Source organism: Coffea arabica, chromosome 7e (genome assembly GCF_036785885.1).
Source record: "Coffea arabica cultivar ET-39 chromosome 7e, Coffea Arabica ET-39 HiFi, whole genome shotgun sequence".
In the NCBI taxonomy this organism is placed as follows: Eukaryota; Viridiplantae; Streptophyta; class Magnoliopsida; order Gentianales; family Rubiaceae; genus Coffea; species Coffea arabica.
Genome location: NC_092323.1, coordinates 5,202,881 through 5,225,662, shown reverse-complemented (window position 1 = coordinate 5,225,662; position 22,782 = coordinate 5,202,881). Strand labels below are relative to the sequence as shown.

Here is a 22,782-nt window from a genome sequence, read left to right as displayed (position 1 = left end):
GAAGAAATGTTAGAAGAATTGATTTTTGAGGGGCTAAAATCTGGTGTGGATTCTTCAAATACAGAGCAACCTAGATCTTCACAGCATCCCAATTCTAATGATGATTGTAATAATGCTGCACAACAGCAAGAATCAGTTGTAGATGAGCTAGGCAGACAACAACAAACAGCTGGGATGGATCCATGGTCACAACAATCAGGACTTGAAACTGAATTTGAACATCAGCAGCAGCCTGAGACAAATGAAGAACAACCCACGGATGTGGGAACTGGAAACCAACAGTCGCGGAGGAAGAAGCAAGTTAGAAGGAGAAGAAACAACAATAGAACATCAGGAGAAGAGGCAGCTCCTCATTTAGATGATGTCCATGCATTAGATAAAGACACAGTGGTGACTGAGTTGCATAGTGATGCTGGCTCCTCAGATGAAGAGAATGATGATGACTGGAGGAATAGGTATGTTGATTTCAATCCGGAGAGAGATCTAAAAGACCCTAATTTTGAGTTTCACATAGGAATGAAGTTTGAGTCAGCTGAACAGCTAAGATTAGCTGTTAGAACATATTCCATCATGAAAGGAAAACCAGTAAAGCCATACACAAATGAAAAAAAAAGGTTTAGAGCAAAATGCAAACCTCCTTGCCAATGGTTTGTTTATGCTTCAGTTGAGAGGGAACTTGGAATAGCTGATTTGGTTGTCAAGAGCATGAATAATGAGCACACAAACTGCAGTCATGTATGGAAGAACAAGAATATTTCTGCTAAGTGGCTTGCAAACAAGTACATGGAGAGATTTAGATGTAATGTTGAAATGCCTCCAAGATTATTAAGACAAATAGTTGATGAGGACTTCAAAGCTGAAATTTCAAAATGGGTGGCATACAATGCAAGGACAATTGCTAAAAAGGAGATTCAAGGGAATGCAGAGCAGCAATATAAGGACATATGGAGATATTGTGCAGAAATTAAGAGGACACACCCAAATACCACAATGGAAGTTATGTTTACTCCCTTCAGACAACCTGGATGCAACCCAAAATTCATGAGACTTTATTGCTGTTTGGGACCATTAAAACAAGGCTTTCTTGACGGTTGTAGGCCCATTATTGGGGTTGATGGATGCCACATAAAGGCTGAATATCGGGGACAGCTGTTGACTGCTATTGGAGTAGATCCCAACAATGGATGGTGGCCCATTGCTTGGGCAGTGGTTGAGAGGGAAGCAACTGAACAGTGGAAATGGTTTTTTGAGCTGCTGAAGAATGACTTGCAGATTGAAAATGGGTACAGCTACACCTTTGTTTCTGACCAGCAGAAGGTATTAACTCCTTCCCTTTGTATATGCACAGTACACAAATCTGTTTCAATTTACTAATGCCTTTTGTTTGTAATAATTTATAGGGTCTTGACCGAGCATTATCTGAGGTACTACCAAACAGTGAGCACAGATACTGTGTGCAGCACCTGTATAACAACTTCAAGAAGAAACATCGTGGACTTGCCCTGAAGACAAAACTGTGGAACATTGCAGCAAGTACTACTGAAGGACTATTCAAGAAAGCAGCAGCAGATCTGGAAAATTTTGACAAGGAAGCATATGAATGGGTGAAGAAAGCACCACATTCCAGTCATTGGTATAAGACTTTTTTTTCAGAACATACTCGATGCGATATATTGGTTAATAATTTGTGTGAAAGTTTTAATGGTCATATACTTGAAGCTAGGCAGCAGTCAATTATCACAATGTTAGAGTCCATTAGGATATTTCTGATGGAGAGGATACAGAGAAGGACAACTGCAATGGAGAAGTTTGAATTGTCCATTGGCCCACTAATTAAAAAAATAATTGATGATAGGGTGATAGAATCAAGACAATGGAGGACCATTTGGAATGCTGTGGATGGATACCAGGTTAGGGGACCAAGGGGGGCCCAGTTTGCTGTTTATTTAAAGAAAAAATCCTGCACATGCAAACTGTGGGATCTATCAGGTATTCCTTGCTGTCATGCTATTGCAGCAATTCACAGAAATAATGGCGACCCCTATAAAGAGGTGTATGACTGCTACAACAGAGATCTGTTTCTAAAAATTTACAAAAATGTTTTGTATCCTATCAATGGACAAGTAATGTGGCCTGAAGCTGATGGGGTGGATCTTGATCCACCAGAAAGGATAGTGCAACCTGGCAGACCTAAGAAGGCCAGGAGAAGAGATCCTACTGAAACTCAAAAGACTGGAAACAGGTTGCGGAGAAGAATAGTCATCCATTGCAGAAAATGTAGTGTTGCCGGCCATAATGCAGCTGGTTGCAAGGTGCAGCAACAAGACAATAAACAACAGCAGAATCAGGATAGCGAGGAGCAGCAGCAGAACCAACAGCAGCAGCGTGGTTCTAAGAATATGCAGCAGCAACAGCAGAACCAACACCAGCACCAGAGTCAGCATGAACAGACCCAACACCAGCACCAGAGTCAGCATGAACAGACCCAACACCAGCACCAGAGGCAACATCAGACCCAACACCAGCACCAGAGGCAGCATCATCAGACCCAACAGCAGCACCAGAGGCAACAGCAGACCCAACAGCAGCACCAGCCCCAGCACCAGCAACACCAGCAACAGGATCAATATCAGCAGCAGCAAAATCAGCAACACCAGCAACAGAATCAACATCAGCAGCAGCAGCAGCAGCAGGATCAGCAACAACAACAGAATCAACAGCAGCAGCAGGATCAAGAGTATCAGCAGAACCAACAAGAACAGCAATCACAATCTGCTGTTGAGGAAAGCGAACATGCACAGCATCGACAGCAGGAAGTTGTACAAAACCAACAACAGTCTCAGAGCCAAGGGGCTCATCAACAAAGGAAAGCAGGAAAACGAAAGTTAACAGATTCAGAAAAGGGGCGGATCAATGCCAATTATGCATATTTAGGTAAAGAACCTCCTTTCACTGTTGGAAATTGGAGAGGAAAATGGAGTAGAGCTGGTACTAGAAGAGGAGGAACTTCAGCAACAACTACCAGAGGACAACCAAGAGTCAAAAGAGGATCAAATTGAAGAGGAAGTAAAGCTATAGCTAGATTGGGACATAATTCAACTGCATTTTGTCTTTTTGTATGAAGTTTGTTTTGGATTTGATATGCTGACCTATTACGAACATGGTCCATATGTACAAACAATTTATTTTGTCCAATCTACACAGATTGTTCTATGTTAATGCAGCACTTTTGTTTAGTTCTTATGTCTCTGTCATTTATTGATGAAATTAGTATAACTGAAATGTGTTGTTTCAAACCTTTTTTGACACCAAATAATAACTATTTATTCATGTGAACAATACAACTTTTATACATCAAAATGTTTATACAGAGGGGTACAAAAGGGGCTTTATAAAGCCATTTGCCCTTTCCCTTTCAATATGCTACCATTACAACAGAGTAGCTATTCTTCAAGGATTTTCAACGATGCCACAAATTTGTAGCATGCCACCAGAATTATCTATTCTCATAACTAACATTGCCAAGACAACTATTAGCCAAGGCAACACTGCGCATCGAATGAGTCGCTTATTGGCTGATTTGTACTTGGCAATTTCAGTTTGAAGTGGCTTCATTTTACCCTCCAATTTCACAGCTTTTGCTTCCCACTTTCTTGTAGCTTTTTCAAATTCAACCATTTTTTCCTCCATTCCATTGATCTTTCTGAGTAGACCCGGTATAATCATTGTAGATTGAGCGCACATTTCATCATCTATCCAACCCCAATAGCCACAGCCATCCTTCAAAAAAAAAACAAATTCATTATATTTCTTACACAATAATAAATTAAGTATCTAAAAAAATGTTACAAACCTCCCCCAATGCGCATTTGGCAAATCTTCTTCCCGGATTTTGTGCAGTCCATGAAGTTATCATTACTGTCTTCATCCCACAAACACAAGTAGGCAAAATGGGTGTCAACGATGTAGGTGGCATGGATCTTGCTGGCCCGGCTCTTGGTGGCGTTGATCTTGGTCCTGCTTCCTCTAATCCAAGTTGGGCTTCTTCCATTTCCTTCTCTTGTAGTTTCTCTCGGGTAAGTAATTTTTATTAGCTTTATACAAGAAGAACAAGAAGAACAAGAAGATCTATTTTCGACTTCCTAAATTGACCCTACCTTTTGTATTGGAAATCGCGCAAACGGACACCTCTGCGAAGTTAACGACTAAATCTAACAGAATGGGCTCGAGTCTACCTTTTATACAGTTTGATGGTCAAAACCAGCCTTTTAATAGTTGAGTGACCAAAACTCGACGATGGAAAAAGTTTAGTGGCCACTGGGATAATTTGCTCCCAGAACAATGATTTGAGGCATTTTTGTTGTCATCAACTTCAGAAAAACATTTGTCGATGAGGAAACCAGAAAGAATGGCTGGCACTGATGATCTGATTTGAACTTACAAAGAAGAAAGGAGAGAGAGAGAGAGAAGGTCAAAAAAATGATGATATGAAACGGCACTTTTGCCAATGATTTTTCCGGTAATTAAAGAAAACGGAAAAGACATGAACAACACGACCTATGTTTGTCAAATATCTCTTCCAGCAAAAGAAAGTTAAGAAAGTTTCTGTTTTCACTAATTTCCATCTCAATTCTAATGTAACGCTCAAACATTTTCGTTTTGAACTTAAATTCGTTTTCGTAGGTTCATTTGAGACAGAAGCTGCAAGTAAACTTACCAAACCATCAAAAACTCACATTTGAGACACATAAATCATTTCTTTGGAGTAGACAAATCATCAAATAATTTACGTTGCTTTCAACTGGAGAGTGTGGCATTGCACAGTTCACGAATAAAGAGAAAGAGGTGGTGGCAAGATTTTTAAAATACACCATGAACTCTAATTTCCTTTTCTATAGCTAGAATATTCTAAAGTACAAAGGGTTAACTGGATCAGAAATAGGAATCACCATCATCTCACCCATCTGGTGGATTCTTTTAAACAATCCATCTCGGCATCTGATACATGACGTAAAACGTGCCAAACCAAACGTAATTTTCATTAGAGTTCATTTTCCTCGGAAAGATCGTTTCAAGTTTCACTAAAAGGCATGCAATAGCAGATCTGGTCTTAATGTGGAAAGATACATGCAAGAACAATTACAAACTGTCTTCCAGCTATGCACCTGAACTTCTTCGAAGTCGCAGCAGTTTTGGAGAACCAGTTCACTTATAAGTTGCAGGTTCCTGAGCTCAAAAACATGGAACAAGTCTTGACTAATACGTGGGAGTAGACCAACCTCAGGCTTGATTGCAAAAAATAAGATGAAGTCACCTTGGTGAGGACATTGTGCTTGAGCAAAACAGTTCATAGAAATGGCTGAGCAACTTGGCAAAAGTTCGACGATGAATTACACTGCAACTATGCATAACCTTAATGGGTGAGGCCAGTCTTCAATGGTTTGCACTTTGCATGGCTACAGGATTCTTGAGCAGCAATTTCTTTTCTTTTACTCAATTTTCCATCATAAATGCAGCCAATATGTGCCAGACTGCAAATCACAGTTCCACTCCTCAACCAAAAAATAAAGACAAAATTGGACCTCTCAAACACCAAAAAGCTTTGAAGGAAAGGAAATTAGAGAATAATCACTACCTCTTGATAGATGGAGCAAATGCAGACGTTAAGACCAGGCATGGAGGCACCGAACAGAACAGCAATTTCCGTTTTTCCATCAAGAAAAATTGCTTTGTTTCTTAGGAATAAACCTGCTTTCCTCTCCTTTATAATCACTGCAGTTAGAAGAAAGTCACAGAATTACGGTAATCTTGGACCAACTAACTAGAATCTTCAGTCTTTAGAGGATTTTATCCATATGGCATGGCAAAAGCAGCTAATACAGGTCAGAATGTTGGGCATCAATATGACAACCAGCTTCATGCTGCGTTCATACTTGATCAGTATCCCTCATCTTAAAATTCTTACTCCTATGTATTCAAGCAAGACCATGACTAAAAAGAACATGAATTTGGAACCTGATAATACGATCAGATTGTTTCTTCCTTCTCTGGCAATAAAAGTCAGTTTAATTGATTATGCCAAAAAATAGCAATCTCTCCATTACTTTGATCTAAGCCACAATAAAGGAGCACAGCAGAAACAGTCTTAGCCCTTCAAATTAAAAACGAGTAGGTGCTTGGATATCCTGAAGGCTGAGCTCCTCGAATCTTGACAAACTGCAATAAGAAAAAGGTCATCATGATTTAATGTTCAGTATCCCCATTAAAACTTGTAATATGTAGAAAGAACCAGTGTTGGTTTCATTAATTAAAGAAGTAAAAGACAAAGGTGCATCACAATTGTAGCATAAGCAACAAAGGTGCATCATAATTGTAGCATAAGCATTCATGGTCACTGCCTTCAATTTCAACCCAAAACAGTAGACGCGTTCACATGAGTATCTTATACCTTCATTATTAATGGTACCATGACAAATGTTATAAAGGTTCTCAAAATAAATTTTTTAAACAAAGCAAAAAACATAGTACCTAAAACAGTTGTCAGCATAGATAAAATGTGATATTAGTGAAAACTTCCACTCAATGAAGGCACAGCTCAACGAGAAAATACCCGAGAAAAGACAAGGGCAATATGAGTGCAGATTGCTTCTAACAATTCTCCAACCACATCATTAACTAGAGGAGACATCATGAAGAAACAATATCAAAACAAAAACATCACCACACTAAAGTATCATATGCAAGAAAAATCACTGTCTGCCCATCTAAAAACAGGAAAAAAGTGCGATAATCTATACTCCAAATAGAGAACTAGAAGAACTATGACCAGCCTGAGAAAAACAAAATAAAAGCAAAATCACTTTTAACCTACGAAACAACAAAGTAAGAAATAAAAAGATTGCAATAATCAATGCTTTTATGAACATCCAGTCAAGAAGACCAAGAAAGGGATTGCAAGCAAAAGTTTACAGACCGTCGCAAAAGAACTTGTGGATTATATGGAAATAGATTTTTCTGGTAAAGGCTGTCAATAGATGCTTTCAGGCAAAGCAGACAGCCCTTGGCATCCTCAACCAAGACGGTCTTAGTTCTTCCGTGCTTGCCACTATTTTTACCCTCTGTATCCATAGGTGAGGGAACTGAATCATCCTCCAAGGATGCATGGCACTGATTACCTTCAAAATCTATACCATCTGCTAAAACTCTTCTTCTCTTTCGACAAGATGAATTTGGAGGTTTCACCCATGTTGAAAACTCCGCAAATAGGTTCCATGAATTACACACCATTCGCAGGCACCTATCGCAACCATATACAAAAGAATTTGGCAACTGAGAGTGTAGGCTAAAAACTATCCATTTCCACACACTTTCAGAGAACTTTAAGTCAGTGAAACGCAAAAAGAAGAAAAATAAAATATGAAGCTGGAAATATGTGCACCTCAGAAGATATTCTGCGCATTTGGCTCCAGTATCCTTCGAAATCAGGTAGTCAAGAAGCACTTCATGATCATAAAATATCTGCAAGCAAGATAGAAAATCAAACAGACAAGCACTACAAGGACAACTACATTTTTGTGATTTGCATACATGAGATCCGCTTACCTCTGCAAGAAATAAATGAAAAAATTTTATGGGGTGAAATAGATCTGATGCAAGGCAAAATATGTCATTCTTTGCTGTCAACAAAGAACCACCGCTATTAAACCTATAAGCAACCACAGAAAGGCAACTTACAAAACCAAATTTTATATCTGGAAATTGAAATGTGAAATATGTACAATTTTTACCATTTCTCTGGCAAGTGAAACAGTTGCAAGAGCATTTCGAATAGGATGTCGTCCTAGGATGCAAGAGGGGGAAATAATTAAGAACATATAAAAACAAAGCAGATAAAAGGGCAAGAAAGTATAAATATGAAACTCTTATCAGCATCACTTAAAAATTCTGTAACAAACCAGCAGAGTTCTGCATCAAAAACATACCATCCCCTTGGTGAATGGAGAACCTTCAGGCAAACTAATGACATCAAATGAATATTCAGTAAATGCTATTGATTTGATACAATCTCTAGTAATGGCTAAATATTTCGCAATGCTCAAGACTTGTGCATGCCTTTCTCATTAATTCAGAAGTCTAAAAGACTTCAGCAGATAATCTCCAAATAAAACACAAAACACAGGAACAGGTTTCAATCTCTTACAATGCCATAAAAGCTACAAGATGTCATAGACACAACTCTATCAACAATGAGGATGAAATCTAAGGATCCACTCTAAGAGGTGATTTATACCTAAGGCAAAAATAGGACATTGAAGCACATAGTGGATTTGACCTAAACTTTATGGTGACAACCAATTCAACACACCAACCTAGCATGAGAAACAGAACCTCCCAAAATAAGAAAAATTACAAGTGAACTTTTTAAGCTTGTTTATAATCGAGCCAAGAAATGTAAACCAGTGGATGTACAGATTTGTAAGTTAGAACTATTGAAACAAGAAATGAAAATTTTAAGTAGATTGAACTTAAAAACTAGCTTCCGAAAGGTTATAGAGTGTAACCTCTTGCATGTATAACTTTAGAAAGGCTAACGCAAAGCTCAAGCATCTTTGTGAATACATTTCATGGTCCACAAAAGTATCAGAAGGAAGGTGCCTCTGAACCCACTGTTCGAGCATCAGCGGACCTTCACTTCTACTGGAGTAGTTTGAATTCGAATAAAGGTCAAATGTGAAGCAAGTGTCTGAATTTGCAACTTTGAATTGCTTGTCAGCTTTCTCGTTCAACCTCACCAAAATGAAGGAACACCTAAGAAAAAGAAAAACAACTAGTCTTTGCAAATGGCTAGATGACATTTTCTGTCCTTCTGCATCACAATCATCAGACTGGAATGGGGAACCTTCTAGACAGTCATTTAGATTAAACTCTTGCATATCCAAAGGTTGACAAAGTAGATCATGAAAGTATTTCTCAATAAGATGCAACCATGTCATAAGATCTGAACGCTCCAGGTGAAGTATGGAAGTAAGCCTCATCATCAGCATCTGTATAAATAACAACATATCATCAAAACAATCTGTATGAACACATTTTAAGGAATGTACACCTCTGACTACTCCACAAACCCAGATAAATAGGATCACCATCATCATCTCATTCTCCTATCAACTTTGTGATTAGCAGCAAAACTAGTTCACGAGTAAGTATATTTTGCATGAAAACACCAGGCAATAAAAAAGCAGCAATAAAATCAATATAATTAATTATGTGTAATAAGACGAAGCACTACGATAGCCTTTTGTCAATTTATCAAGATCAACGAGGGGATAGAGGGCACATGATTGATGCAAGTACAATCTTCACCACCTAACTAGTTTAAATTTCCTATATAGCAAGTGTAAATCTTTAGTACGAGAAGTATAACTACTCAGTTTGTTTGCAACAAGCCTGCTAATTTACATCTATCAAATACCAACTTTTGCACCCAACAGAACAAGTAGCAACACTTCTGAACAATGTGACTTACCAAATATTCCATATAAAACAGCAAGAAAAGAAATACTTTTATGGCATGCAAGCAAAGTGCAAGAGTATCAAACTCATTGGACACAAACAACTTCGTCCAAAATAAACTAAGAACGAAGGATCAAACAACAGTTGTAGGCAGAATTGACAATAAATTTATTTCTGGCACATAAGTTTTCTGCAGTCTTAACCTTACATTTTCAGCAGTTTAAAACCAATTAGAAAAAAGGGGCACACAGAAGACCAATGCAGCTTGAATTCTCTTGATAGATAAAAAACCTTCACAACTTCCTCATTTATACTCAACTAAATGGTCTCTACAAACCATGAAGTAGAATAAGTTGATAAGTGTAAGCTAGTACCAAGATCTTGTGTCTCAAGTAATGAAAGATACGGACGTCATCCAGATGTTCTCGTCCGACAAAGCAGCCAACTAAAATTTTAGGGATTTGGTTTCTGATCTGAAATACAATGGGATGCATGTTGGAACCAGCTCCAGCTTCAGAGATGCCGCTTATGTCAACCAAGGAACAGAACAGTTGAACAACATTCCCATGATAGATACCTATTGACTTCAGATGGGTAGCATTTTTACATAACAAATCATGTCCAGCAGGGCTTGCTGGAGGCTCACCGTTTGACACAACATACGCCTCATTCAGTGAATCCCAAGGCAATTTTGAAAATAAATCAGTAATCGAATCCAGGTAACCTATCAAAAGTTTATCATCCATATTCAGCTTCAAAATTTTTAGAACATTACGAAAAACTCGAATAATAGAAGCAAGAGTCAAATAGCTTCCATCTCCCATCCTCAGCTTCATCAGCGAACCAGGAATAAATGAACCTATACCAAAATCTTTGGCTCTGGAAAGTTCATGACCCCCTGAAGCTAACATAGTGTTGTGAATGGCAAATTTCAGCCAACCACACAATAAGTGCATGTATTCAGCCCAACCTGATTCCTGCAGTACAAATATTAATGAGAAGATATAAATGTAAAATAAATAGCAAAAAGAATGGAGCTTAATTCTGCCATTACGTACAGTTGCAGCAGCAAACTCAGCAATAGCCACAAGGGTGTTGCCTGTCAAGTGCAGAATAAGTGGATTCTCAAGACTAAGTAAAGACATCTGTAGCAAAGGAACGAGGAAAAAGAATATAAGCTCTGCCCACTCAACAAGGCAACAGAACAGTTTACAATTTGAATTAAGCCCAAAAAAAGGCACCAAAAAAAAGAATTCTAACTGGCACCCAATCAATAACCATTTCCTAATCTTAGCGTGAAATCAAGTACTATTTTATGCCTTCATGTAACAAAGAAAATGCTGAAAGCTTCACCGTGCAGAGCACGAAACTAAGTTCTGAAACACTGCATTTCGAGTAGCACTGGACTCTAACGAACATAAATTTTTACGTAATATACTCGCTCTACCACACTGACAGAGGAGAAACTTGGAACCTCATAGCGTGATAAAATGGTAGAAACACTTACCAAGTGACCAACGATCTTAGCCATACACCGATGGTCATCAGGATGTGAATCAGAACAAACAGCAGCGCCGCCGCCATCTGCTGGTTGCTCAGCCGTTCCCTAATAAATTTCAGGATATGCAATACCAACCGAATTTAAGACTATAACGAGGTTCCTTTTTCTTAAAAATCCAAAACATAATAATAATAATAATAAATAATAATAATAATAAATAACAACAGAGAGGAGGAGTAAATAAAAGGGAAGAGACTCTGACATCGTCGGAAGCGGAGTCAAATTCAAGCGTCCACAGTTTAATTTGTCTATAAACCTGCAAAGCAAGAATTAGCTTTGAATTTAAGCTCAGAGAGAAAAAACAGCGTATATGCAAAAATGTATACACAGAGAAAGAAGCCGCGATACCTGGGAGAGTGAAATCAAGAGCTGTTTTACGACTTCAGGAGTTGAAGAAACAGAGACAATTTCCTGTACAATCAAGCGTCTGATTATTCAATTCTTGTAAAATTTCCCCCCCCCCCCAACAACAAAACCCCCCACCATGTAAATGGAAATTTTGAGGAAGCAAAAAGGCGATGCGGGTTGATCTTACGCCGAAGGGACGAAGAGAGTGGTCGATGAGACGGCAAAGCCGCGACTGGGCCGACTCGTGATTCATTATCCGTCCAAGCGAAACTAATTGGAATTTGGGCAGCTCCTTTTCTAATTTTTTTCCCCCAAAAAGTGGAGGGAAATCTGCAAGTAGTACTGTAGTAGTACCTATCTTGTAATAGTACCGATCTTTTTGTATTTATCGATCTTTTTTTTTTCCCAATTCATCACTTAATAATAGTACCGTGATTTGTTTCACAGTGTATATTTGTTTGGATAACATCAATACCAACGACATTTTACAAATCTTCCATCAAATTTGTGATAGTTACCCCCCGGCCCATCCATTACTTAGTACTATCAATCAAGAAGGTGCAAAACACTACTAATCTGAATGGTTCAAGATTAGTGATTTAATTCTAATTTTTTCTGTTGAAAGAAAAAGAAAGTATGGAGAAGTTTCCGAGTGTAATGGGGGTTAGTACACCTTTAGTAGCAGTGGCCTTACTGGCCTTTCCAAAAATCCCACATCGATCATTGGGGGGGTTTGGGGTTAGGTTATTAGTTTCTTGGGTGGCCTCAAGAGTTGCTGGCTGTTGAGATTTACCTGGGATTAAGGGTTAGTGATTTAATTCTGATTTCTTCTGTTGAAAGAAAAATTGTTATGCTTTTCGTGAACAGATTTTTCAATCACTTTTTATTTTACATATATCAAATCGTTACAGTAATTTTTTATAAAAAATTCAGAAAAATGCAATTCAAACAAAACTAATTTTTATATTTTTGGGGTGAAACCCTTTGGGATTTATTTCTTGCGTTTGTTTTGCACTCAAAGAAGAGGATGGCGCAGGTTTATTGCTCACAGCATTCACATTACTGTACACGATTAGACACATCAGCACATTATAAAATTTGCACTTTCTTTTTTTTTGAAGGATAAAATTTGAACTTCAGCACGAGATATTAATAGTCGGCATAGTCCCTGTACTCCATTACTATAGTTTGTAGAGATCAGCAACGATAATGCCTTTTTAGCAGTCAAACTTGTTTACCAATTTCCCCTTTGGCCTTGTTCTGCGTGCCTGCGGCCTGTAATTTGCATTCAGGTGTTTGTCGCAATTCGCAAATTAGGAAAAGGAATAGGAAAAGCAAGTTACATTTACATACAAGTAGATGTATATCTCAACGTAAGAGCATTCTGTTCTGAAACTAGAGGCCCCATTTCAAGGAGTTTGCTTTTGCCAGTTTGCTCAACCGTCGGTCTTTTTAACTCTTTGGTTATGAATGAGATCGCCAAATGAAGCCGCCTCCATAGCAGCTCTGCTCATCCAGAAATGCAGCTCCACAACCTCCATCAGGAGAGCGCGTCAACTCCACGCCCTCCTTCTAACCTCTGCCACTGCCCATCTCAGATGTTCATACGCATTCAACAGTATCGTGTCGATGTACGCCCGGTGTGGGTCGTTGACCGACTCCCAACTTGTATTCGACAATATTCCTCACCGAAATATTGTCTCTTACAATGCCCTTGTTTCTTCCTATTCTCGCACCACCAGACATGCTTCTCTGGCCTTTCGGTTACTTGACCAATTGCTCAATGAGAACCTCAGACCAAATGGGTCGACTTTTACGAGCCTCTTGCAGGCCTCCTCTACCCTAAAGAATGTGATGCTGGGTTCTTTTCTTCATGCCCAGTGTATTAAATTTGGATTTATGGACAATGTACGGGTTCAAACCTCTCTACTAGGGTTGTATTCAAGCTGTGGCGTCTTGGAATTGACGCAGAAAGTTTTCCATTTTATGGTTGACAAAGATGCCATGGCTTGGAATACTGTTATTTTCGGGTATTTGGAAAATGGTAAGATGGTGGAAGGACTTGAGATTTTCAGCACCATGATACGGGATGGTGCACGGCCTGACCAATTTACTCATTCAATGGTTCTGAATGCTTGTGGTAGACTGGGAGACTATGATACGGGGAAACGTGCTCATGCGCATTCTCTCATCCTTGGGACCTGCTTGGATTTGCCTTTGCATAATGCGCTGCTCGACATGTACTGCAGCTGTGGCGACACTGAAACAGCAATTAGGGTCTTTAGGAGAATCAGTAATCCAGACTTGGTTTCATGGAATACGATCATAGCTGGGTATTCTGAGAATGGAGATGGAGCTAAGGCAATGGATATGTTTGTCCAGCTGGTGCACGGATCCACAAGAAAACCAGATGAATATACTTATGCAGCAGTTATATCTGCCACAGGAGCTTTTCCTGCATGTAACTATGGTAAACCGCTCCATGCCCAAGTCCAGAAAGCAGGACTGGAAAGAAGTGCGTATGTTGGGAGCACATTGATATCTATGTACTTCAGCAATGCTGAATCCGAATCTGCTCAAAAAATTTTCTCTTCAGTTCTAGAAAAGGATGTCGTGCTTTGGACTGACATGGTGGCTGGTTATTCTAGAATAGGCGATGGTGAGACTGCTGTGAAGTTTTTCCACGGGATGTCACAGGAAGGACACGAGATTGATAGTTATGCTCTGAGCAGTGGAGTAAGTGCATGTGCTGACCTTGCAACTCTGAGGCAAGGGCAAATGGTTCATAACCTTATTGTGAAAAAGGGCTATGATACTGAAATGACCGTTTGCGGAAGTCTGATAGATATGTATGCTAAAGTTGGCGACGTTCAAGCAGCTGAGGCGATATTTTCAGAAGTGATAATGCCCGATCTGAAGTGCTGGAACTCGTTACTTGGGGGGTTCAGTCATCATGGGAAGGCAGAAGATGCATTCCAAGTGTTTGATTGCATTCTAAAACAAGGCATAAAACCGGACAATGTGACATTCATATCAGTCCTTTCTGCTTGTAGCCACTGTGGTTTAGTCGAGAGGGGCAAATTTTACTGGAATTATATGAAGGTCAAGGGCATAAAACCAGGGCCGAAGCACTACTCCTGCATGATAACTTTGTTTAGTAGAGCAGGATTACTTGAGGAAGCTGAAAAACTGATTATTGAATCACCTTTTGCTAATGATTATATGGTGTTGTGGAGAACTCTTCTTGATTCCTGTGTCATGAATAAAAATCTCAAAATAGGAACGCATGCTGCTGAGCGTGTTTTGAGTATGGATGCAGAAGACGCAGCAACAAACGTATTGCTTGCAAAATTATATGCTGCAGATGGAAGATGGGGTGGTGTGGCAGAAATGAGGAGAAAGATCAAAATACAAATGTTAGAAAAAGACCCCGGCCTTAGTTGGACAGAAAATTTGAATGATATCCATGTCTTCTCATCTGGTGATCAGTCACACCCCCTAAATGATGAAATGCGGGTTGAAATACAGAGATTGCTTAAACACTCAATGTACACGGAAAAAAGTGAAATTTGAAATAATTGAGCCTTCAGAATGCATATTGATCAGTCAAGAAATTGCTGAACCGCTGTATATGGATATAGAACACCTTAACTATACGACAAGTCACAAAGTCAAAAAAATATCTATAAAAGGTTTTATTTATACAATATTACAATCTGACCAATCTCAATCTACGGTCTTGCCACCACAAGAACAAGAATCACTAAGAACCCGAATGCAAATATCCAGCACCATTTGGATTCTGATTTCATCCGGGAACACCGTAAGCAAGAAAAAACATTGACAATTTGTTTTTCCCCGTCTTGTGAAAAGCAGGGTGCCCGAGACTCAGAGCGTGCAACTGGAATAGAGGTTGACTAGCGTCGGCCGGTTCGACTTTTTGCTCTTGTCCTCTGCAAGGATGAAGGTAGAAGGTATGAACATAATCTAGAAGTCTAGTTAAGATTGCCTATATTTAAGTAGAAAGATGGTTCTAACTCTGAGAAGGCAAGAACTTACGGATGCAGTGTTAAAGCTTTGCCCTGATCCTGTTAGACCTCCTATGACAACAGAAAAAGCAGTCTAAGAAAGCAAGCGGCTAATATGTGCATAAAAAGTAGCTCTTAGAAAGGAATAAGTTGAAGGGTAAGTGGATAACATCCAGGACTGGAAATCAAATGACAACTGTACATTTCTTCCTCAATTTTCTTTCCAGCTTTGATAATTCAGACCAAATATTTATCTATTAATGTTGTTCTTTTCATTGTCTAGACCTGATAGCCAACATCTATCATACATCTTAGCATTACAATTCTATATGTAGTCATGAACTAACCTCCACTCAGAAATTTCATATTTCAAAAAACGTAAACTTTCTATGTAAAAATCTGGGCAAATCATACTATACTCTAGTAGAAAATAGAAGGAAGAAATACCAGAATTCCAATCTCAAGGAAACCTAGAAAAAGTTACCTGAAGGAAATGGTGTTGTAAATGCTGAAACACTAGAAGAAGGTGTCGAACCAAATAATGAAGCAGCACCACTAACAACCGGAGTGGAAGCCGAAAGGGATCCAAAAGGTGATGACTGGGGGGAAGCACCAGATGATCCAAACAAAGATACTGGAACTGAAGTCATGGGAGTAGAGAATAGAGAAGAAGACGAAGTTGCGCCAGATGGAGTACCTAAGAGAGAAAGACCACTTCCAGATGAAGCTGATGAAATAGCAGCAGATGTAGGTGGTGCAGTTAATGCCCCAGGCATTGTTGAGCTTGAAAATGCTCCAGCAACTTGAGTAGATGGCTGCGAGACCGCAGGCAAATGCAGAGTTGGATGTACCCTTCGAGCAGCAGCTTCTAGCTTAGCTGTTTCCCGCCGATCAGCTTCAAGAAATGGATCGTTCCCATCCCCGCGACGGCGCTGGTCAGCAAGATACGCAGTCTTCATGGATTCAATGTACTGATGAATGCTCTCCACCTGCAGGATATAGGATCCAACATGCCTCATCAAGCAATATTATATAGGCAACAGATCAGCAAAGGAAATAATAGTCTATATGCAACTTGACAACAAGAACAATCAACTTAACTGTTGGAGATGCAAGGAATCAATTCACCTTTTTCCCTTTTTCTCAGAATGGCAATTGGGAAAAATAAAATCCCATTTCTGAACAGACTAAAGAATCACAAACTTATGAAGTGGCAGAAGACGGAATTCAAGATGGACCCATTCAATCAACACGTTGTGCAATTAGCCAACATGTACAGAAACTAAATTCATATGATCTCATGCAAACCTCAGCTTCCCTTTTTCGCTTTTTAGATATCCCAAACCGTTTTTGAGGTCACCTATGTGATTAATCTGATCCAATTCCAGATCTTGGATATCTAGCAACGTCTATAGGAGGCAGGAGAACATGGGTGATCATAATAACAATCTGTATAGCTCAAATCTCAGCAAAGATCTCTTTATAGGCTGCCATAACCTTCTTTTTTTCTTTTTTCTTTTTTTACTTCTCACTTGCCATTCAATAATATATAGTATCTGAACAGAACTCCATATAATCTACATAGATACCAGACACCCAGAAATAAAGCAAAATCACCACACTTTTGAGGGCAGAGTCAACTGCTTTACAGATCTGTAATCCATTTTGTATTCCATATAAAGTAAATTCTTGGGAATCTTCGACAATGTCCTATGCACACAAAGTGCTGGTTTTAAGCTGGCAGTCAATTAAACTAACTTCATCATAACTGCATGTATAGCCTGTTCACAGACTAGCGAATGCTAATGCTAAAAGATTAAAAATTACTTTTCCTGATATTGTAGTCAAATTTAGGGCTTTGTAAATGGCTACATGCAATCAAATGGGTCTGGAATTAGGTGAGATGATGGTGGTAATACACGTGACTAAATGGGTACAATAGTCGGCAGGGAGCATACTGCAGTCGGAGAATTAATAGTGGTTCAATGGGCTATCATGTTATCAAAGTAGAAGTTACAAATGCAGAGTCTGGGAGAAGTGGATCAGGAGGTGAAAGAACTCTATAGCTCTGATATTCTTAATGCAGTGCTGTACTGTGGGATGCTTTTAATGCAATGCCATACTGTGGGATGCTCCACCTTGGTACTTACAGAGTTCTGACATTTGTGGCAAAGCTAATCATAGTAGCAAGATGCCAATAAGCAAGAACAATGTCTGTGACTGATCGAATGAGATGATGGAACATGAAATACGAGTTATACAAAGAGGAAAGTGAAGAAAACCACTTTCAGTAACTTGAACCTTGGAGTCGTGCAATGTGTCAGAGAACATATTAAAGCTCCCACAGGGTAGAACAGTTACAATTTATTGGGGCCCTGTGCTCTGAAGTTCTTTATCAAGGAGTTTTGTGCGAATCAAACATTCATGAAGCAAGAACCTACCTGCTTATGCCTCTTTTATGGCAGGAAAGGAATAATTTAAGATCCAACTGCGTATTCACAAAAATCAGCAAAATTTTATTGCATTTTCAGAGCTTGAGGTGTTACTAAGTCTATGCATCATAATAGATAAAGTTACTTAGTGTTTAATTTGCAATCATTTACCTTTGCTGCTACATGAACAAAAAAGGCATGCACATTTGCCATGACTTTAGGAAGAGATTGCAACAAAGACGAACTAGAATTTAAGGAGTTCCGATCAGCATCTAAGAGAAGCAACTGCTCCAACTCTTCAATCCACTGACGACACTCAGCTATATACTTCTCAAATCTCGCAACAGTCTGCTGCAAAAAAGGTGATGGCTTTCTAGGTAGCCCACTATAGAAATCAAAAACAGGCGCTGCAGAAGTAGCAGCTGCTTGATTAGATGAAGCTTGAGCAACTGCTGTAGCCTGGGATGGTGCAGTAGCACTGGTTGCAGCACCCACATTTGAGTGAAGAAACCGTGGGCGTAACATCATAAAAGAACGAACAGCAACTTCAGTATTGTGTAGCATATCTTTGGCTACTGACATTAGTTCTTGACAGATAGCCCTCTCGCGTTCCATTGCTGTACAGATTCCACCAAGCTCCTGAAATAGCAACCTACTGTATGTTACATTTAATGCACTTAATTAAGAGTAAGAGAAGCAACAGAGTATATAGGAAATTGGAAATTGATCACATAGTAGCATTTTATACAGATTCTGCAGTGATGAATGAAAATCACATAATACCAGCATGGAAACCAAAACCAAAAGGCAATTTGATTCCAATAATCAAGGGTACAATGATGGTAGAGGCTATCTTTTCCATTGGTTTTTGGACTGTCGGGGATGGTAACAAGTCATGAAGCACGAGTCAGTACCATGTTAAGTTGACCAAACTATCATCAAATGAGCCAACCGTTCAGAATCCACAGATGCCAAAATTTAAGAAAAGCTTAATCTGTTTGTCTGAGAATAAATATTGTGAAACACTAAATGTTTTTCTAGACATTGCATCACTTTTTTCGTATTGCTCAACTAAGTTAGAGTACACTCAAGTTACAATGACGGTGAAACCAATAAAGTCCAAACTCAGTCTTGAATTACTTACATTTTTTTAAAGACAATCAAGAGCATCAACCCCAATGTTCAACTTAGAATTTTAAATCTACTTGAAGAATGAAATAAAGAAATTGACCTGAAAAATTCGACTAGCATCGAGCTCAAATTCACCACTGAAGACCGATGAATCGTACAGGCGGCTACACTGGTCCAGCCGCTGGCTTTCGTCTCTATACTCCAATATTCTCCCCCTAAAACCATTCACAAACAGAAACATGAACAAACACCGTAAAGACACAAACTTGCCAGCGTCTGTGCACAACTAAAAACTCTACATACTCAATTTGGAGGAGGAATTTCTGAGAATCTGGATGGAGGTCAGCCCATTTGGTGCTATAAGTAGCCGGAGTCTTGTCGTTAGTAAATAGAAACAGCTGTTGCTGCTGCTGCGGCTGCGGTTGCTGCTGCAGCTGGGGCTGCGGTTGCTGCTGCAGCTGGGGCTGCGGTTGCGGTTGAGGTTGAAATTGGAAAGGAGACGAGTGCGGTTGCGGTTGCGGTTGCGGTTGTGGTTGCAGTTGCGGCTGCTGTTGGGGAGTTTGAGAGAATAGTGAAAAAGTGGAGGCTGGCAGCTGCTGAGTTTGAAATAATGGAGAGGGTTGTTGCTGCTGCTGTGGAGTAAAAGAGAAAGACATTGCCGGCCGGCCTTTATCTTTCCGTTGTTGCTGAGAATTCTTCGAGAAATTTAGGGCGCATGTGGAGATTAGAGTTAAATTGGGCAAGAAAACAGAATTCCCGGAACCTCGAAAAACCCTAAATTTAAAACCCTAGGCTGCAAAAAGGCGCCATATTCTTTTTTTTTTTTCTTTTTTCTTTTTTTTTTTTTCAGTTGGGGGTGTCCGGGTCTACACCCGACTAATCCCCCAACCCCGAGGAGAGCGGGCCCCACCGATCCCCAGGAAGATACCCTGGTTGCTCAAGCTCAGGGTCGAACCCCAGACCTGTCTCACCTAAAAGGCGCCATATTCTCATTTGGATGATTGTGGGTAGTACTGTAGTAGCAGAGGCCAGTCTAGTTGTTACTACTTGTTAGTAAATATGCTAGACAGCGAGCAGAGTGGTTTCCACTCTCAAAACGACTTCGTCTCCGCAGGAAGTAAAGTAACCGCGACCGAAACGACAGCGGAGAGGGTTGGCTGTCCTGCTTCCCTCTTTCTTTTTTTCTCCTTTTGCCTTTTTTTTTTTTTTTGCAACTAACAAAAATACTTCTTTGTAAGGACTACCAATTCTCATCCCACATCGAAAGATCGTGGGGTTTTTACTCTGAACTTAAGGTCCATGGGGAGCCCTTCCTGTCACCAATTGGCTGGATAGGGTTTCTTTGTGGGTCCCCCTTAGATTGCTTCTTCTGGACCGGTTTCTCGATGGTCTCTGTGTGTGTTGAGTGTGGGTGTGTGTGTTGTGTTTCTACTAGTGGAAAGATAAGGACTACCAATTCTACTGGCATTGGAAAAATTGAAAACCCCTGAAAATTATATATATATTTTTTATTTTTTATTTTTATATGGGCTGTCTATGGTGTTCATCCATGGTAATTTTTTACACACTCCTACCAAGAAAATATTGTACAGACTACTTAAAATACAAGGTATTCGATTGGTAAAAATTAAGGGCACGAGTCTCAATTATCAGCTATCATCCAGTAGTATATTTTATCCATTCCTCCCTCGAATGTGAATGAATTTCTCCTCTAAATTATAAGACAGTTGTCCAGTTAATGATTCGTTTGCAATTTTGATGCTTATGTTCTCCTCCCCTCTTTGAGTAAATGCTTGCTTTAAGCTGTCTAGTTAACTTTAAGAGTAGATTTTCCTCGTTCAACCAAGTACTAGATTCAGTCCCCTTGGTTATATGCTCAGTGAGAACATCTCCGAAAGGACCCCAAAATAAGCGTAGCACGTAGACTAGTAGAGCAGCCAATGAATGGATAAACTCAGATCGCCGCCCCGCCCGCCTGGATTGACTGACTTTTAGGGAGCTTGCCTCTTTTAATTAAGACAGGCTCCCATAATGTAATAAGCACGCGTAGTTTAATACACTACTTCCCTGTCTGTGATAGATATATGATATACTGCATCTCTCAAAAACAAAAAAAACCAAACAAAAAAAAGGGGGGGTTTTCCTTTTGGTTGGTAATTAGGAAATCACTCTGCTGTCTTTTTCACATTTTAGTAGTTTGCCAATGACGAAAATCACATTGCAAAGATAGCGGAATTGTGGAAGATTAACACTACTGTCTCAGCCATTTTACAAAGAACAATTGCGGAAACTTAACTTCAGAAAGTTTAGCAGAAGAACTTCCTTAAATCAGTCAGCCAAGCTCCGACAATTACATGATTTTTTTTTCGTCTTTTTGTAGAGTCCTAAAAACTGGTACTAATTTGAACCTGCAAGATCAAATGTCCACCCATGCTGTGCTTTTCGACCATATTCACTTTCTAATCTCTTCATCTAATGAACGTGCTTCCAAAAGGCTTCATCACCAAAATATGACTGTTACCATAATCGCCGACCGAGCAGCAAGAAGGAAAATCCCAAGTCCGCACAGAGAACTCAGAACACATCTCGTTTCATGCCATGGCCTGCCGTGGAAATAGCAACATCAGACAAGGTAAAACAGTCCCCACCGACAATCCCAGCCTCTCCACTCTGAAGTTGCCACGTGCTCCCTAGCACACTTGGTCCACCAACACCAGTAGGGCCGCCCTCTCCCACCCCGAGTCCGGGGAAGGGCCATACGGCCCTCGCAAGCCCAAAGCCCATGTCCTCAACCCCAGCTCCCAGCCCAACCCCAAACCCGCCAAGCGCGAAGAACCCAGGCCCTTGGGTGTTCAACAGCGAAGTAAAACTTCCGCACGCGTTCACCCCGCTCTTAGCATCGCTGATCAACGGTACGGCACCGCCATGATCAACGCCGAGTGGAGTCAGGAGCTGTGACGTGGTGGCCTGCGTGTGGCGGTGCTCGTAGGTGGAAGCGCTGGAGGAGAAAGAGAAAGCGGAGGAGGCAGCAGCGGAGGCAACGGTGCGCGAACGTTTAGCATTCTTGCGGCTGCCACCGCCAACTGGGATGTCACGGAGGGTGCCACCGTGGGTCCAGTAGCGGCGGCAGGACTTGCAGAAATGGCGAGGCTGAGAGAAGTTGTAGTTGTTGTAGTAGCAGAACTTGGTGTTGGTGGACTCGCAGCGTGGGCACTGGAGTTGTTCGGGCTCTGATGGCGGGGCGCCAGAGCCCACCTGGTTTGCCTTTGTGCCTCGCCGTTCACTGCTATCTGCAGAAGGCATTTTCTTTTTGATTTTTTTTTTCTTCGGCTGTTTTGTGGTGTCTTGCCTTCGTGTTGTGGAAGTGAGAAGAGAGAAGAGAGAAGGAAGGAATGAAGGAACTTCTTCTACTGGAAGGTCCAAGGCCTAAGTGGGCATGAAGCTAGGTGGGGTTTTATGGATGGTTTGGTGTGGGTTGTGCGTGAGAGATAGAGAGATGGAGAAAGAGATTCTGTCTTGAGTGTTTGAAGAAACAGTTTCTGAGTTGAGTCCTGACGGTTAGGTCCCAACAGTGAGCAGCTTTTTCAGTTTTCTCTTAACGGGGGGATGTGAAACATATTTCAGTCGGCTCGAAAACAAGGCTTTGTTTTGTTTGTTTGTTTAGGGGTCGGCTCCTAAATGAAGGCTCTTGTTGGGCTACATTGGTAGATGCACAGGCATGGCTCAGTGTGCTAATTGTTATTCACATTCTGATTCTTTTTTCCCTTTA

The 22,782-nt window shown here is 40.2% G+C and overlaps 4 protein-coding genes across 10 annotated transcripts; 1 reads left to right on the top strand and 3 right to left on the bottom strand.

Moving 5' to 3' along the window:
- Window positions 1-5,018: 5,018 nt before the first annotated feature.
- LOC113702115 (uncharacterized) lies at window positions 5,019-11,922 on the bottom strand. Of its 6 annotated transcripts, none has more exons than XM_072059001.1 (15): window positions 11,610-11,922; window positions 11,423-11,485; window positions 11,271-11,330; window positions 11,021-11,119; window positions 10,572-10,658; window positions 9,888-10,490; window positions 8,562-9,044; window positions 7,788-7,840; window positions 7,603-7,705; window positions 7,439-7,518; window positions 6,974-7,297; window positions 6,016-6,216; window positions 5,636-5,772; window positions 5,315-5,531; window positions 5,019-5,226 (listed from the first exon to the last, which is right to left on the bottom strand). In XM_072059001.1, exons 1-12 carry the CDS (start codon window positions 11,673-11,675, stop codon window positions 6,159-6,161), a joined length of 2,079 nt encoding a protein of 692 aa, XP_071915102.1. In that variant the 5' UTR covers window positions 11,676-11,922; the 3' UTR covers window positions 5,019-5,226; window positions 5,315-5,531; window positions 5,636-5,772; window positions 6,016-6,158. The 6 variants fall into 6 exon arrangements, with proteins under 6 accessions (XP_071915102.1, XP_071915104.1, XP_071915100.1 ...); XM_072059003.1 differs by having other exon boundaries at window positions 11,277-11,330; window positions 11,610-11,919; XM_072058999.1 differs by having other exon boundaries at window positions 5,019-5,552.
- An 848-nt stretch (window positions 11,923-12,770) lies between these two features.
- On the top strand, window positions 12,771-15,020 carry LOC140011113 (pentatricopeptide repeat-containing protein At3g50420-like). The gene has a single exon (XM_072059333.1). It carries the CDS (start codon window positions 12,893-12,895, stop codon window positions 14,993-14,995), a length of 2,103 nt encoding a protein of 700 aa, XP_071915434.1. The 5' UTR covers window positions 12,771-12,892; the 3' UTR covers window positions 14,996-15,020.
- On the bottom strand, window positions 14,972-19,815 carry LOC113702118 (nuclear pore complex protein NUP58). 2 transcript variants are annotated; one of them, XR_011818346.1, is made up of 7 exons: window positions 19,317-19,815; window positions 19,114-19,228; window positions 18,054-18,521; window positions 16,148-16,439; window positions 15,935-16,049; window positions 15,482-15,522; window positions 15,217-15,375 (listed from the first exon to the last, which is right to left on the bottom strand). XR_011818346.1 is itself a non-coding variant. In XM_027223123.2 (6 exons), exons 1-6 carry the CDS (start codon window positions 19,667-19,669, stop codon window positions 15,340-15,342), a joined length of 1,518 nt encoding a protein of 505 aa, XP_027078924.2. In that variant the 5' UTR covers window positions 19,670-19,814; the 3' UTR covers window positions 14,972-15,339. The 2 variants fall into 2 exon arrangements, 1 of the variants encoding a protein (XP_027078924.2); XM_027223123.2 differs by having other exon boundaries at window positions 14,972-15,375; window positions 15,935-16,439; window positions 19,317-19,814.
- Window positions 19,816-21,231: 1,416 nt separating this feature from the next.
- LOC113701425 (dof zinc finger protein DOF3.4-like) lies at window positions 21,232-22,677 on the bottom strand. The gene has a single exon (XM_027222077.2). The coding sequence runs from the start codon at window positions 22,314-22,316 to the stop codon at window positions 21,588-21,590; it is 729 nt and encodes a 242-aa protein (XP_027077878.2). The 5' UTR covers window positions 22,317-22,677; the 3' UTR covers window positions 21,232-21,587.
- Window positions 22,678-22,782: the final 105 nt, after the last annotated feature.